General features: G+C 41.1%; 1 protein-coding gene across 1 annotated transcript in view; it reads left to right on the top strand.

Annotated features, from left to right (window-relative positions):
• CACHD1 (cache domain containing 1) overlaps positions 1 to 17,138 on the top strand; it is a 209,999-nt gene that overhangs the window by 133,491 nt on the left and 59,370 nt on the right. The window contains exon 4 of the mRNA XM_019731624.2: positions 724 to 830. Coding sequence (XP_019587183.1) covers positions 724 to 830 — 107 coding nt within the window. The remainder of the gene's footprint in view (positions 1 to 723; positions 831 to 17,138) is intronic.

Here is a 17,138-nt window from a genome sequence, read left to right on the forward strand (position 1 = left end):
TACTAGCATTGTACGTGTACTGCCACTGGAAATCAAAACAAACCTTGTCCTTCTTTTCGTTACAATTTAGAAGGTGCAAGCTGTATGTCATGTACCATGAAAATAGCTTTGGTACATTATTTTTATAACCTTTTGGACAGCTTTGGGAATAAGTTTTCTTTCTTCTTCTATTCCAGATAAGAAAACTGAGGCTTAGAAAAATTAAACAATTTCTACAAGGACACACATTTAATAGTGACAAAGCAGAGATTCAAATCTAGAGCTTTCCTACTTCCACCGCCGTTCTTTCTCCTTCCCTACTGTCTACTTTTGTTCTTGGTCATTGATTTTCAGATAGGATCACTTAAAGAATTATTTCATATGTACTATCAGAACTCAAGTCTGAATTTTTGTAATTCTAGTCTCAATTTCGTCAAATCTATTTTCTGCGTGATTTTATTAATAGTACCTGACTCAAATTCTTTGGGAGAAAAGTTGGTTTGAAGGATGGTTATTTCTTTATCTCCTTAGAATTGAACTTGATTCCCAGTGCCTCCTAGATGCAAATATTGTTTTTCCCATATTATTCTGGTGATTGTTCTATGTTTAAAATCTAAATCACAATTTTACTGTTTGTGAGCTGACCTATTTCATATACAGTATGAATTATTATTCTTGTTCGTTTGTTTTTCTGAATTCAGTAACCACCAAATAAATATTGCTAATTTTGTCCTGTTCTTTCAGATTCGATGGGAACTTTAACACTAATGTATCCAGAACAATTAGTTGTGATCGACTTTCTAATACTGTTAATAGCCGGGCCTTCAATCCAGGACGAGACTTAAATTCAGGTCAGTAATCTTGCGTTTTATGAAGATGAACTCTGTTCCACCACGTCCAAGTCGAATAAATATATTGCTTTAAATATTTTCCTTTAAGTTTTGAAGAAAAATATCATATACTTAAAATTGGTTATTTCTTGCTGGAAAAGTGACACTCAGAAGAGGGAAAGGAAGAAGAAAATTGAGCTGCTATGTGTTAATCATTTACTATAGAGCTATATATATTGCACATGCCAAGTGCCTTGCTGGGCTCTTCAATCTATTATCTCATTGGCTAGGAGTTTTACATTTGTTATTTTAAAGGTGTTCTTACAGACCCAGTTATATCTTCGCAGTGGGAGGTGTTCAATTTTATTTGTATTCTCTATTTATAATTTTTAATTTATTTTAGGGGGATTTTTGGAAGAATGATGAAGGAGTTTTTCTATCAGTAAACAGTGACATGATGCTTTATATTAAGGTTGAACTTTCTTCCTGGTCTCGGTGGAACTTAGTTATATGCAGTAGTAATAACTACTCGAGTACCTGTGTATATATAGCTATATAGCTACAGTATATGTTTATATATATATATAAAACTCCAAAGTGACGTAGTGTCTTTACTTTCTTGCTTTCAAGTCCCAGTTTATATTTTTTATTCTTTTGTCTTGTTACATACACATGTTGATTGATGGACCTCAGAACCTAAACGCTTCACTTTGTCAGAGCTGGAAGGGACTTTGGAAATCACCTACCAGGCTCAATCCTCGGATTTTACCAAAGAACAATCTGAAATTCAGAAGGGTCCTAAGATGTACCATATTGCTGGAGAGAGGAAGGATCTAATCCTTAAGCATGAAGAATTATATTTCCCAAATTCCAGGTCTCTTGCAGACATGTAAAACCCAAGAGAGGAGCCAGAGGATCAGCATATTTATTTCTACAGCCCCATCCAGTCTCAGTCCAGGGGAAAAACTGCAGTCTTTGGGAATTGTATACACAAACTAGGTAACCTATTAGGTCTGGAAAGATAGAACTATAAGCTTTATGTTACTTAAAGATCATAAAACTATAGCTGCTAGCTAAATGGTTCAACCAAACTCTGCCCTGCACATATTGTCTAGACCAATATATAATGGAGTCAGTCATATTTTCATTGGCCTGAAAATCTGGAGGCCTTCTGGAGCAGGTGGGGTTTGCTGCTAGAAAGGAAGTGAAAAGAAAATATTTTTCATAAAAAAGAAAAAAAAAAACTGAAGAAAGTACAGAAGGGCATAGAATGGGCAAAGCAAATAAATTATGGATGTATCCATAGCTGGCACAGAGCAAAAAGCTGGAAATTGAGGTCTCTGGTTCCCAAATTTAGTACTTATCCCCTTTGCCTCAAATTTTCACACCAACACAAGACATGTTTCTGGATACAAAGACTTGAGATTGAAATAGCAATCTTCGAATAGGATCAGATTTAAATGTATCTCAGTAATACACAATCTAATCCAGCATTATATGTAGTTAAAATTTTTTAATACATGTTAACTTGTGGGCTATTTGAATTAATAAGAAAAATATCAGTGCATTCCTCCTTTAAATATGTAAAATCTGTTAGGGCTCACTCATAAATGTTAATAATTATCTTTTGGTGATGGAACAGTGGGGTATTTTTAGTTCCTTACTGATTTTCTTAATTTTAAACTAAGCATGCATTGCTTTTATAATCAGGGAAAATAAAACAGGAAGGAATTATAGACTACTTTTTTATTTATTTTAACTCTGTTCTGGTAGACAGTCCCTTTCTTCACAAGTCTTTAATAGTAGATCCTCAGTCTGAGGTTGAGGTTCTAGACAAAGCTCCATTACCCTCCTGCCTGTGTGACTGAGACAATAAGAAGGGTAGGTGGGGATAGACCGAGGGTGGTGCACGCTTCATTGGGAGCCAGGATCACTCACCTCAGTGGGCCAGAGCTTGAAGGATCTGGAAGCTGCTGCAGCCATGGCTCTACTTTCATTGCCTTATTTCATATCTGTTCATTGTTTCTAATAATACGCATCTTGTTGAGCTCTAGCTCCATCGTATTATTGCACCTTTTTCTTAGTGAATCCAGAAGCGACTTTCCCAGGCAATGGCCTCCCATCTACTAACTAGAATGAATAAGTACAATAAAAATTCATTCAAGAGATACTTATTAAGTATCCTCTATGAAGTAAACATTCTCCCTTGTATTTGATAAGCTGAAAACAAAACAAAAAGCTTATATTCTGGGTACCTGAGGATGTAGATAGATCTTAAATAAACGGACAAATAAATATGCATGTCAGAAGATGATGAGTGTTATGGAGAAAGAGGAACACAAGTATAAGGCCTAGGGGATACTTTTGGCTCAAGGGATGGATGGAGTGGGAAGCAGGAGGGAGAAAAAGACTCACTATTTTATATCAGGGCTCACCAGTGAGATCTGAATAGGAGATTTTAAACCATAAGGATAACTGGAAGAAGTATGTCCCAGTCAAAGGCTTCAAGTTGGGAAAATACTCTGTGTGCTCAGAAACAGCAAGTCGGCCACTATAACTGTGGTTCAGGGAACAGGATGGATAATAGAAGTTTGGGCCAGAAAGGTAGTTGGGGGCCAGATCACCAAGAGCCTCCCTTGACTGGCCCTTGTAAGGACTTGAGCTTTCGCACTGAATGAGATACAAAGGCATGAGGTGTTAGGGAAGGAAAGGGTTTATGCAGAGACGTGACGTGCTTTAACTTAGCTTAAAAGGTTTAGCAGATGCTGCGGCAAAAATTGACTATAGCAAGGCAAAGGTGGAAGCAGGGAGACCACTTAGGAGGTTATTCCAAAACCCTGGTGGCAGATGATGTCATTAATAATGCAGTAACAGCGGATATGGGGAGAAATGGTTGGATTCTGAATATGCTTTAAAAGTAGAACCAATAGGATTTGCTGATTCATTGGATCAGGGAGGGGCAGAGTGTGTGAGAGTAAGAGAAAAGTCAGGAAGGACTTTGAAGATACTTGGCTTATCAAGGAGAAGAACAGAGTTTCCATTTACTATGATGAGGAATATTGGCGAAAGAGCAGGGTTGCATGGGAGGCAGGGAATCAACATTTCAGTTTTAGCAAAGTTCATTTTGAGATGCATGTTAGATATCCAAGTGGAAATATCTCATAGGCAGTCGGATCTACAAGTCTGGGGAATGGGCCAGAGTGGAGATATAAATTTGAGATTCACTATATACGAGTATAACTAACACTTAAATCATGAGACTCAATGAGATCACATAGCAAGGGCCTGTAGGTAAGAAAGAGAAGAACTTCAGGACCTGAGTCTTGGGGCACTTTACCGCTTAGAGGTCACGGAAATGAAGAGGAAGCAGCAAAAGAATGTGAGAAGGAAGTCAATCTGGTAGGAAGGGAACCAAAAGACCCATCTCCCTGAAACCAAATGAAGAAAGTGTTCAAAGGGGGGAGAGATCAACTGGGTTAAGTAGGCCCAATAAGGGGAAGGCTAAAACAAACAAACAACCAACTGTTCGATTTAGCAACTTAGAGATGGTTGGTAAATTTGACGCGGGTTGTTTGGTGGAATAGTAGAGTAGGATGAAAGGCTGATCCTCGTCAGTTCAAGCTCTTAAGAACGGAGGCGAGAGGAGTTGGAGACAATGGTTCCGTGAACTCCTAAGGTTGGCTGAAAGGAAAGCTGGAGGAAAGCCATGTGGAGTCAAGAGACTATTTTTAAATTGAGAGAAATTACAGCAAGGTTATGTGCCAAAGGGAGTGGTCCCATAAAGAGAAGCTAATGACAGAGGAGCGAGGGGAGATCGTTGCTAGAGCCATTTTCTTGATTAGGCAAAAGATGGTCGGATTCCAGGTATGGGTCTAGAAGCACAGAGCCATTCATTCTTAGTAAGAAGAGAGAGGGACGAGGAAGTGTAAAGATGCCCATAATGATTAACGTAATGTCGGGCACTGGAGACATTTCCTTAGTGACTGTTGTCTCAGGGAATTAGGAAGAAGAGCATCAGCCGAGAGTGAGACGAGGCGTTGAAGACCTATTAGCTATTCTAAGATTATCTTCTGAGACTGCGCTTTGAGACTAGAACTCAGCTACACAAATAATTAGAGGTCCTGAAATAATGCTGTTTTATTTCACTATTTATTGGTTAAGGGAGAGATCGTTTGAAAAATCAGGAGGTAAGGAGGAAGAAGATGGTGAAGGCAGAGGTATATAGTTAAAGATCAAATCTTGAACTTTGCTATTTCTAAGAGCGCGTCTCAAGTATAATATACTACCTAATAAGAGTTGTTCTCGGCACAGTTGACATAGCTGGCTTTACAAGCAGCGTTTGGTAGTATTCGGGTATGTGAGAACGGACTTGCTTGCATGTGAAGTTTTGTGACATTCCAAACCAGGCAGTGGCTGTATCCCAAAGCCCACATTCTTGAACAATCATCTGTAACATGAGAGGAGCAATAGATGATGAAGGGTGACCTCAGCGCTCCTTCTTTTCCTCCTCTCTAGCTCATGCCCCTTTTCAGAGCAGAATTAATACACTTCCTAGGCTATCGCATGTCTGATATTTACATCTGTAAGATGTCCAGCCTTAGGCTCTTACAGAATGTGTATAATCCATCAATGAGTCCCTAATTGATAACACAGTTTCAGATTGCCTTTCAGACTGGCTGGAAACAGGCTCACATGAATTGTAAACGATTCTAAGGTTCATTTATCCAAAACTAGATCCTATGTCCATCCATCCAACACACATGTATATTCTTTTTCTTAAAACCACTCCTGTCAGATCTCTACTTTCTAAATTGACTCCTTGTCCCTGACTCCATTCAAATAACTCATGTTTGACAATGCATGTGTTACATGATGGTGCTAGTAATGTTTTGTACAGATTCTTTCCTGCTTTTATCCCTAGTTTCTCACTATTTTTCTTCTTCTAAATTCCTGCTGAGCTATTTTCTTGTGCGTAGCCTGATCCCTAAAGAGAGTTTATTTGAAGAGTCCAAGGAAAGTTGCCTCTTGCTCTCTTGAGTTATGCAATTGAGGTGAGAGTGGAAGTGGGAGTTCATCTTTCTTATGAAAAGAAAAAGTATCTAGACTTTCTTTATTGTGTTTGATTTAAAGAGCATTTGAACTTGCAAACTTCGGTCTTGGTCGCATTGCAGTCTTCACTGAGAAGCAGGATTCATGGGGTGTAGGGGGCATTTGCAAGTCACATTACAGCAGTAAATGTGCAGGAGGTACATACAGGTGGGCACTGGAGGCCGTAGGTTGTGCTGCTAATTTCGTGGCTTCATCCCTTCCTTCTGTGAAAGACGTAATGACTGTGTGCTGCAGGTTTTTCTCTTTTCTTTAAAATACCATGAAAATTATCAGTTAAGTATGCTAATACCAATTTAATGAAACACTATGGTCTACCAAAAAACCTAAAATAAAAGAATAAAAAGCAACCAAATTAGGAATTTCTAGTTTGTTTATATGCCTAATTACCTGCCCCATGGTTGCATTAGTGCCGTAAAAGATATGGTAATTATTTATATATCTAAAAAGTATTCAGTCACTTAGAAATCTATGTTTCTCAAGGTTATGTGATTCAGTTTACATCCGTGTGTGTGTGTGTGTGTGTGTGTGTGTGTGAGAGAGAGAGAGATACACAAAATTAAGTACACAAAGGGCCCTTTTCTTCGCCTTGATTCCTCTTCAAGTTCTACTCCTGTACTGCGAGCTACTTCAAAGTCTAGTCTTTCTCATAGCTTCTTACAACAACCCTATTATACTGATTTCAAAAAATTTCATTTGCCACATATATTCTCATATGTATATACTCTCTTATAACACATATGATCATAATGGATACAGCCTGTTTTTTTTTTGTTACTTGACAAATGTATCCTAAACACTCTTTAGTGCATATGTAAATAAATATTCTTCCCTATCATTGTAGTAATGATTATGTAATATTGTTGAATTAACCCATCTACTCTAGTTCAACATTTAGATTGTCCCAGTTTTTTACTGTCATGTTCCCTTGAAAGATTTCAAATGGCCCTTCCATAGATTTAATTGACTGGTGTGTGGCAGTTGACATATAAACTTCTCTTTTGAAACACTGCTGTCCTTTGGTTTCCACTTATCCTCTTACTTCTCTGCTCAGTCCTTTTTAGTTTCCTCCTCAGGCTCCTTTTCTGTGACTCTGTTGTTCCAAAGCGTAGATGTCTCCACACGTCCTCACTTTTCACTAAGTGGTATTTCCCTGAATGTTCGCAATTTAGTCAGCACCTCAGCTCTCACCACATCACATGCTGCTGAACTGCAGATCTTTGTCTCCGGCTGGGTCCTATTTCTGAATTTATTTATTGTGTAATCACCTTCAGGATGCACATCTCTCTATGGTTATTCTGTAGCTACATCAAAAATTAAACAAACAAAACATAGACTTGAATCTTACGCCACTGTCTCGGTTCACTATCCCAATGATTGGTGCCCCCATCCTGGTTACAGTGGGAACTTTTCCTCGCCTTTTTCCATCTGTGTGTTCCTTTTCTTGCTCGTCACACTGACTTGTGACATCAGTCTCATCATCCTGTCTTCACTTCATCTTCTCCTCCTGCTCTTCCTTAAAACCTCTGAGCTCTAACACTTTCATTTCTTCAAATCACCAGCCTCTGTCATGCCTCCATACTTTTGTTCATGTTAGTGTTTCATCCTAGAACACAACTCCTGCCTTCTCTGACTTGTAAAATATTGCTCGTTCCTCGGGGACCAACTTCTTTGCCACCTTCCCTGACTCTTACAGGTAAAGCTTCCTTGTCTATTGTAGCTTGTTGGGTTGACCAGGAGGCAGCTTCCAAGAAATTTGGCAGTTTACCAGGAGATTAGCAGCCGGTGAGGAAACGGAATAAAGCAGAATTGAGCAGTGGGAGAAGACAGACTGACGTACGGTCTCAGTGGGGTCCTTGGCCACCGCCAGGAGAACCGAGAGGCTGTGGGCCCCTTCAGAGTTGTGTTGGCCCAGCAGCACCTCTTCTTTATTTTCTCTCTGTCTCGTTCTGTTATAGAATATTAACTTATATTGGACAGCTACTTGTCCCTTGGCTCCTTTTAATTTAGTTTTTGTCTGCCTACTGCCCAGTAGCAGGTACACAGTAAATACTTATTGAATGAATGAATGAAATAAACTAGGATTTTCTTTGTAACTTTGTTTCCTCATTTATTTATTTTTTATAACCAAGACTTTTGAAGGCCCTTCATGAAGAAAAATATGTGGTTGTGATGTACTGTAAGGTAATACTAGTTGCTCTTTAACTTAGCAGCAAATCAACACACATAAATGTCGCAGGTATATAGAGTGACACAGACTATGCAGTTGGTAATATTTTTCACATGAAACTATACTGAGTCCAAATGCACAATGTAGACAAGAAAATCAATCCATCGCTTCTTAGTACCTCATAAACCACTTTATACTCCTGTCTTATTCTTACCATGGATACCAAGGACAAGTATCCACTCCGTTTGATAGAGGAGGAACAGGTCCAGAGAAGTTAACTGATCTACCCGAAGTCAAACAACAAATCGTTGGTATTGACATGACTGAACAGGACACAATTGTCCTGACTCCTATTCAGTGGCCTCCCTACATAGACTGCTTCCGATGAAGAGACATGTCTCCATTGCTGTATTCTGCCTACTGACAGTTCAAACCTTTTATGTCTAAAACTCAACTTAGAATCTTCTGTCTTCCCACCCAAATCTCCTCCTCGGCCCATGTTCCATATATTAGTTAACAGCATCTTCACTGTACTTTTCCCTGAAGCTTGAGACCTAGAATCAACCTTGACTCCTTCCTCACGCTCCCTCATAAAGAGCTTCTCTCCCATGACAACAGTATGGTAGCAGAGTACTATGGCAGACGCAGAAATAAGACAGAGTTCCTGCCCTCAGAGAACTCACAACCAAGGTGTGTGTGTGTGTGTGTGTGTGTTTAGGGGCGTGGGGAGGAGGAGAAAAATCAACAGACGTAACGTACAGTTACGATGCAGTGCTAAGTGCTGTCATGAGAAAGGTAAGCCAGGGCACTTGACCCACATTGTGAGCTTGAGTTGAATCTTAAAAGTCAATAGGAATTAATTATCCAGGAGATATGCTTGTGGCAAGCACGTTTTCCATTTCAGAATCTGTAGGAAGTGCAGCCCACGTGGATCACTGTGTAAAAGGGAGTAACTAATAGAACAGGAAGATAATGCCAGGCCAGATTTTAATGGGTCTTTTATACCTCCGTCTGAAGAGTTTGGTTTGGTGTTTGGTTTGGTTTTTGAATTGACTTGTTTTTAGCTTAAAGTCAACCATCTGACAGACTTGAAGCAGGGTTTACAAGAGAGCTTTGTAAAGAATGGATAGAAGTGTAGATAGAAGTATAGGAAGAGGAAGAAAATGGGGCAGAGTATTAAAGGTGATCCAAAAGTGGGAGGGGTGATGGAGAGAGGCTGTGGCATTCGCAGAATGGCTAGATGAATGGAATGGCAAGAAATGGAGAATCAGTGTACACCACTCTTCTCAGTTGCTCGGCTGAGAAAAGGAGAGAGGTCAGTGATAACTTAGGATACAGGAAGGGTTTTACTGTTGTTGCTGCTGCTAATAGTTGTTTGTTTTTTTCTAGTTTCATGTGTATAAAACACTGTAATAGTTAGAGATTTATCATTTATATCCCTCACAAAGTGACAACCCCCCTCCCCGAATCCACTACCCCTCTGACATCACATACAGCCATTACATTTCCACTGTCTCTATTCCTTATGCTGTACTCTGCTTCTTGTGACTATATTGCTGCTGATTGTTTTTTAAGTTAGGGAAGCTTGAAAATGTTTATATGCTGAAGGCAGAGAGACAGTATAGAAAGGAAGTGCAACCACGTAAACAGACAGGACAATGAAGTTTAATGTCTTGGACCAGTTGTCCCAAACCTGAGTGATCATCAGACTCACCTGGAGTGCTTTGTCAAAAATACCTATACTTGGGGCGACCGGGTGGCTCACTTGGTTAGAGCGCAAGCTCTGAGCAACAGGGTTGCCGGTTCAATTCCCACATAGGCCAGTGAGCTGCGCCCTCCACAACTAGAGAGAAGACAACCAGCTGCCACTGAGCTGCCTGAGGGATGGCCAGATGGCTCAGTTGGTTAGAGCGTGTACTCTCGACAACAAGGTTGCCAGTTTGACTCCGGCACGGGATGGTGGGCTGCGCCCCCGGCAACTAAAAATTGAAAACGGCGACTGGACTTGTTGCTGAGCTGCACCCTCCACAACTAAGATTGAAAGGACATCAACTTGACTTGGAGCCGATAGGTCCTGGAAAAACACACTGTTCCCCAATAAAGTCCCAGAAATAACCCACTGTTCCCCAATAAAGTCCTGTTCCCCTTCTCCAATAAAATCTTAAAAAAAAAAAAATCCTATTCTTTGGCCTCTGACTCTGACCAAGTGAACCAGGTGTTGGCTTGGTAAAGCTTGGGAATCTGTAGGTCTCAAAAGCTGTGATGAACAGCAAGGCTTGAGAATGCGATCTCGGTTATGTCCTCTTACTCCGTCCATGAATGTTTGGAGATCTCCTGGACCTTTGGGTCCTCTGGGAGTGGTCTACTAGAAAGGAAGAGGGTAGGGCAGTAGATCGTATACTGATTTTGGATTGCCCCAGTTTACTCTGGCTTCTCTGAGCCCATGATCAGGCTGTGTCAACTGAATCAAGAACAGAATAGACTGGTTATTTTTGCATTATAGAATTAGCCTAGGACAGACATGATGAGCCATGAGCTTGGAACAGAATCAGATTTAAGGATATCTTCTTAGTGTTAGACTAAAATAAATGCAGTGAGATAGCTGGGTCAGCCACCATTAATCTTACTTTGGCAATGGGCTTTAGCTAGTATGATCAGTGTGATGGAAGAATCACTGAGCTATATGTTCTGGATGCCATTCGGGGCTCAGAACTTAAGTCACTCTTCCCTTTCTGAGTCAGAATACCCGTACCTATAAAATGGGAATAATAATATATCATTGGTGAATCTTCACATTCTGGCTCTTGGTCGCTGTTATATACTTGGGTAAATTAACCTCTATATGCCTTGGTTTCCTGAATAATAAGTGAAATCTGCCTCATAGGATTGTTGTAAAAATTAACTGAGATAATCTATGTGAAGAACTTAGCAAAGTGCCTGGTACATGATTAAATGCTCAATATGTTTACCACTTCTGGAGCAGCATAAACAGTGTCTGGGGGGTCCATGAAATATAGCCCCTCCTAAACGCATGTAAAGCGATACGCAGGATGTGAGCAAGGAGTAGGAATTGGAAAGATGTGATAGGGTATATAATGCCAGAAATTTTGTTAGGAGTCCTCAGAATGTTAATTTACTTTATTCCCCTCCAAAATGATTGCTATTACACAGAATATTACTGAAAGGTGCTATGTAATTTCTGGTCTGTTGGGGAAGTATGTGTGTTTTTATATGTCTGCAACTTTGTGTATTTAGGACAGCCCTTGTATTTTGTATTTGGCAAGCTGTGGGAGGTAGATAGCTTTGCTTGTTTTGCTTGGTAGTGTTGGGCTGGGCATCAGAAAGCCCGGCGCTCCTTGAAGTGGGAGGCAACAAACTTTCTGTTCCAGAGCATTTTCTTTTCATCCCTACCCCTGGTGTACAATATTGTTGAGAAAAACAAAAGTCATAACCCAAGTACAAGCGGTTTGTAATCCATCTCCTTCTCATTGGCCTGGTGGTTTAAGCGTTAAAGAGGGCAGGCAAGGAGTTGGGAACATGGTTGGCTTTGTTTTGACTGGAGAGGTGAATGACATAAGAACTCGTCTGATGGAGATGGTGAGATTGAAAGGAAAGTGTGTGGGGGCCATGGGATCTGGGGCCCATATGTGAGAATTATCCACAGACAGTTTGGTACACTATATGCAGGCAGATCTCGAGACTTAATATATGGAAAGTGAAGAATGCCCGAAAAGGAGAAAGGCACATTTTTAGCTGCTTTTCTGGTAACAGTTTGTGTGTTACGGTTGAAGAAAAGTAAGCCAATGGTCATTGTGAAAGTGTTTGTCTGCTTAGAATTAGCACAGGAACTGTAAGAGAGAGAAACAGTTTGTTGAAGGCTACACAGGGGGGATGGAGGGGCTAGAGCTTGCCTTTGAAGAACACGGAGCCATCACAGGTGGCTCTTCGTACTTGAAAGGCAAGTATCAAGTTTTCTCCATCGTTCTCATCTGAGTGTTTCCTGGTACTGTTTGAACATTTCGTTTAGTCTTAGATCACTGTTAATAATCTCATAGTGCTGACCTGCAGCTTCTAAGTCAATAGGAAATGAAGATGCTCCACTCCCCCTCCATTTTTTAAGATTATATATATATATAAACTTAATCAAGGCCAGTTGGAAGTTTGTTCTTTCTTTCTAGTTGAAAATCCATGTACTTCCCTCCTCTGGGCCTTCATGCTTTGTCCTCTTACCATTTTTCTTTTTGGTTTCTTAAGGGTCTATGGAAACACCTTGTCCACAGCCATGACTTTATAGATGAGGAAATTGTGAAATCCCATGGGACACATAGATGAAGAGCCTGGACCAAGGTCATCATTCACTGGTTCACTTAGCAAGTACTGACTGAGTGCTTCCTAAAAGCCAGGCATGTGCCAGCCTCTGGACATGTGATGAACCAAACTGATTTGGCTCCTGCTCTCATGGAGCTTAGAGAGCCTCTGCGTGAAAAGACATGAATGAAATAGCCATAAAAGTAAATACGCCAAACATTACCAATATTTGCTATGAAGGAAAACACTCACTGGGTACCCTCAGAGAGAACAATAGTTGAGGGAAGGCCTCTCTGAGAAGGTAAAAAGAGTTATTCTGGGCCTAAGGATCCCCTTGTGCAAACAGCTTGGCACATTTACGAAACCAAAAGAAATAGCTCATGATGTACAGGGTGGTGCACTGAAGAGTGGAAAAGTGAGATTGAAGAGGAGGAAGGAGCCAGATGGTACGAAGGCCCTTATCAAGCTTGGATTTAGTACTTGGTGTTGTGCAGTGGGAAACCTTTGAAGAGTTTTAAGCAAATTAATGGTGGGATTTGATTTCCATTTTAGAAAGATGCCTTAGGATGCTGTATAGAGAGTAAATTGAAGGTTAGAGAGCTTAGCTCGCTGGTCTTGGCGATGGGATTTAAACCCATCTCTTAAGTCCATTCCAATTTATCAGGGTCGTCCTTCTAGTTCCTAAGTACCAAACTGAATTTTAAAAAGAAAGTGAAAAATAGCATTGGGCCTGTGTCCAAATGGCTTACTTATGCTTACTCAAATGGACAGTGAAAGAAAAAGACACCTACAAAATGATTGATCTCAGCTATATAGTTTCTCAGGGGAGTAAAAACTCCTGTTATCTAAAATATGCTGTTTGATGTCGCTCAGAGTCGTGAGTGCTGTAATTACTGTTGACTCTGCCTTCTAAACTGTAGCTTGTGCCATTTTCTAGTTAAGCCAGCCTGTGGGGTCCGTGGTGAACCCCATGACATTGCACTACCCATTTTCGCCATGTCTCCTTAATTATATTTACATTGTATAATGCAACTGATTATTTTGATTGAGAAACACCAACATGTTTATTTATATACTTTTTCTGCCTCTCAAATACTCAGTGCGCTTTTTTTTTTTAATTGGGGAATATTGGGGAACAGTGTGTTTTCCAGGGCCCATTAGCTCCAAGTCGTTGGCCTTCAATCTAGTTGTGGAGGGCGCAGCTCAGCTCCAAAGCCAGTTGCCATTTTCAATCTTTAGTTGCAGGGGACGCAGCCCAGCATCCCATGTGGGAATTGAACTGGCAAACTTGTTGAGAGCTCACTCTCTAACCAACTGAGCCATCCGGCTGCCCCTCCGGCAGCTCAGCAGCTCGTTGTCTTCAATCTGGTTGTAGAGGGCGCAGCTCACTGGCCCATGTGGGAATCGAACCTGCAACCCTGTTGTTCAGAGCTTGCACTCTAATCAACTGAGCCATCCGCCCCACCCCCCACCCCTGCCGTGCACTTTTAATCTGTTGATTGCTAAGTCATTTCAGCATGTACTTATTGACATGTAAAAATCATTGTAGTGTTCTAGAAAGAACAAGGGCTTTAGGGGCAGACAAACCTAGATGAAATCATGACTCTACCCTCATGGCTTTAAGCAAGTTAGTTTAGCATCTGTGAAATGGTTATAATAACAAAGTCATAGTGTAGTTATGAAAAGCAGCACACCATGTATAAAACTGGTTTATATGATGCTCAATGAGTTTTCACTATTTTATTATCAGATCAGCTTTCTTGAGTATAACTGACATCCAATAAATTTACATGTTTAACATATACAGTTAATACATTTTGACATGTGTGGCCCCGTGAAATCTTGAGACAAACAGGCTTTTTATCTCTCCATTTATATGTCTATTCTGTACAGGTTGTATGTATTGGTATTGGGAGGGGGTATTTATCACTGTAAAACATATTTAGCATTATCATTGCTCTATATTGATGTAGTCATGATATTTAATTCTTTTTAAATTGAATTTGGCATTAAGGGAAAGTAAGATTTTAGAATTTATCAAACGAAGGTATTGAAAAACAGTTGAGAAATGGTACTTCCATGCAGCTCTTCCCAGCCTGTGCACTGCAGCTCTCACAGAGAGTGTGCCTTGATGTGAAAAGAACTCAGAAACTCTGCTTCCGGGGTACAGAGATGACGCAGAGGTAGATCTCACCCTCAAGGATCTTAGAATCTAGGAAGGGAGGGGTGAAAAGTTCCTGGTAACAACAACCATACTAACTAGAAGGTGGGAAGAGGTAAAATGCTGGAGGAATGCAGAGGTGCGATAACTTCTGTCTTGGGGATACGCTGCAGTGAGGAGAAAACCATTTATTGCCTCCTTCACATAATGTCTGTCTGAGGTAGGTGTACAGAGCAGCTCAGACAGATACAGGCCCTGCCCGTTGATAGCTGAAAGCCTAATGCTGTGTGTCATGGGCTGACGGGTTGGGCATTTGCCCAGCTTTTTCTGGACAGTGTCCAGCCTTTCTGAGGAAAGAGTGAGTGTTCAGGACCCCAGCCCAAGTTTTCCAGTGACCAGAACACCCAACTGACTCATGAATGGAGTATCCCCCTCTGGGTTTCTGCACGGATAATAGCGCTCTCATTCACCCCCACATCTAGGTCTGCGAGGGGCCCGCCTGCAATGATAGATTGCTTCTGGGCTCTGGGGTCCTCATTACCATCATATCCATCATCTTCTGCTCGTACCAAAAAATGGATAAATTTTAATCAAATGCCAAAGGAGTTCTCAGCGGGACAGTTTGAGGAACTTTGCCTGATACTTAAGCTCTTGTGCTGCAATGATTATACGGAACCAGAATGATCTTTTGTGGTTGAGACTAAATGTATCATGCACTTTATGAATTCTGATTTATTTTTAAAACATTCTTGCTCTCATTGGCTCCCCTTTTAATAGTCTCATTGTAGCTTGTTTATTGTTACAGATGTTACTTTTAAATGAGGTCATTGAGCTTTCCTTTACTTCCAAAGGCAATGTTTGCCTTTTTATTGCTGGATTGGCACCGCTGCCTGGGGAACAGTGCTAATATGAGATCGAGGTTAAGGCTTCAGACCCCCAGGAGATGAGGCAGAGAAAAAAAACCTCTTCCCTGTTTACACGCCGTACTTCTCAGGAGAGAGTATGGTCGCCTGAGTCCACGTGTGTCCGGAGTGGAGCGTGAAAAGGAAACAGGCGTTGTGGTCACACACTGGCTTGACTCCTTTCTTGTCCACTGAAACTTCGAACAGGTCAAAAACCTCTCGGTGCCTGTTTCCACATCTGTAACGTAGGAAGGATCATTTTTTCACTCCTAGGATTTTTGTGAGGATATAATGTGCTGCAGCCCCTTGGTATTTGTTGGGCAGGGTGACTACTGAGGGCATGAGGTACCAAACATGCTTTCAGTCCTCTGTGCAGGACTTGGACACAGCGTGGCTGGAGGACCAACGCTAAAATCGAAGGACTTCTGACCAAATTCAGCTTGCCACGGATGTTTGTAAATAAACTTTTATTGGCATCCACCCACACGTTCATTGACGGATGGATATCCATGGCTGCTTTCACACTACCATGGCAGAGTTGAATGATTGCAACAGTGATTGCAATTATCTGCAAAGTCAGAATCCTGGACAATCTGGCCCTTTACAGAAGTTTGCCGACCCCTGAGCCAGACCAAAGGATTGGCCACGTGGCATTCAGAGCTTTATATGTGTTTTTGTCAAACACCTCACCCTTTCTTTCCTTCTCACCTTTGCTCAGACTCCTCCTGCATTGAATTGCCTTCTGCTCCATTCCCCTGTGTACAATTCTTTTGGTATACTGGTCGTTATACTAGAGTTTGTTTTTGGGGCATCTTTGTGTACTTTGCAGCATGTAAACCAGTACCCTACACATAGTAAGTGTGTAATACATAACTTAGTTGGTGTGGAACAGAGTGAAAGGGCATCAGAGAAGGGCAAGAACTCCGATTCAGGGAAAAGAGGGTAAGAGAATTCATGGAGGTTTGGGGACAGGATTGCACACAGTGAGATGGCTGTCACTCCAGCTGCAGATCAATGGCGAGGATGCAGTGCACGCAGGAAAGGAGGCAGTTCTGCATGGTGTGAAGAACACAGGAACCAGGAGACTGGGGCTTGAATCCCAATTTGGCCGTTTACTGATGAGGCTTTGGACAAATCACTAAAGCTCTCGATGCATATTTCCTCAACTCCAAAGTAGGGAATAGTGATCCCACCTTCATCTTAGGGTTATTGTATGGATGAAATGCGATAACAAAGGAAAGCCTCTAACCCAGTGCTGGCATGCTGGAATCACTCCATAGATTATTAGTGAATGATTATGCTTCTGGCCTATCAAATACCACTTATGCTATTTCCTACATTGTGGAGTAAGCAAGGTCAGGGTCACAGGCCTCGTCCCTCTGGAGACTAGGCCTAGCAACGTCACTGTTTTCCAAAGTTAGAGAATGTGCCCCAAGCCAGCCGTTGTACACTGGCTCAACAGAGGGGCGGGATTAGTACCGATGAAGCATTCGTGCTGGAAAAAATAATCCAGGACAAATAGTGTCACCAAACAATGTTATGAGTAATAGCTTCAGTTGACTGAAACATTCATTAAGTTTTCTATCATGGGGTATTTTTTTAAGGGACAGAAAGAAAATGTTGAGTAAAAAATTTACAGCCTTACATCTAGCAGGACTTCTTCATACTACCAGCACTTTATG

Source organism: Rhinolophus sinicus, linkage group LG06, assembly GCF_036562045.2.
Source record: "Rhinolophus sinicus isolate RSC01 linkage group LG06, ASM3656204v1, whole genome shotgun sequence".
Taxonomy (NCBI): Eukaryota; Metazoa; Chordata; class Mammalia; order Chiroptera; family Rhinolophidae; genus Rhinolophus; species Rhinolophus sinicus.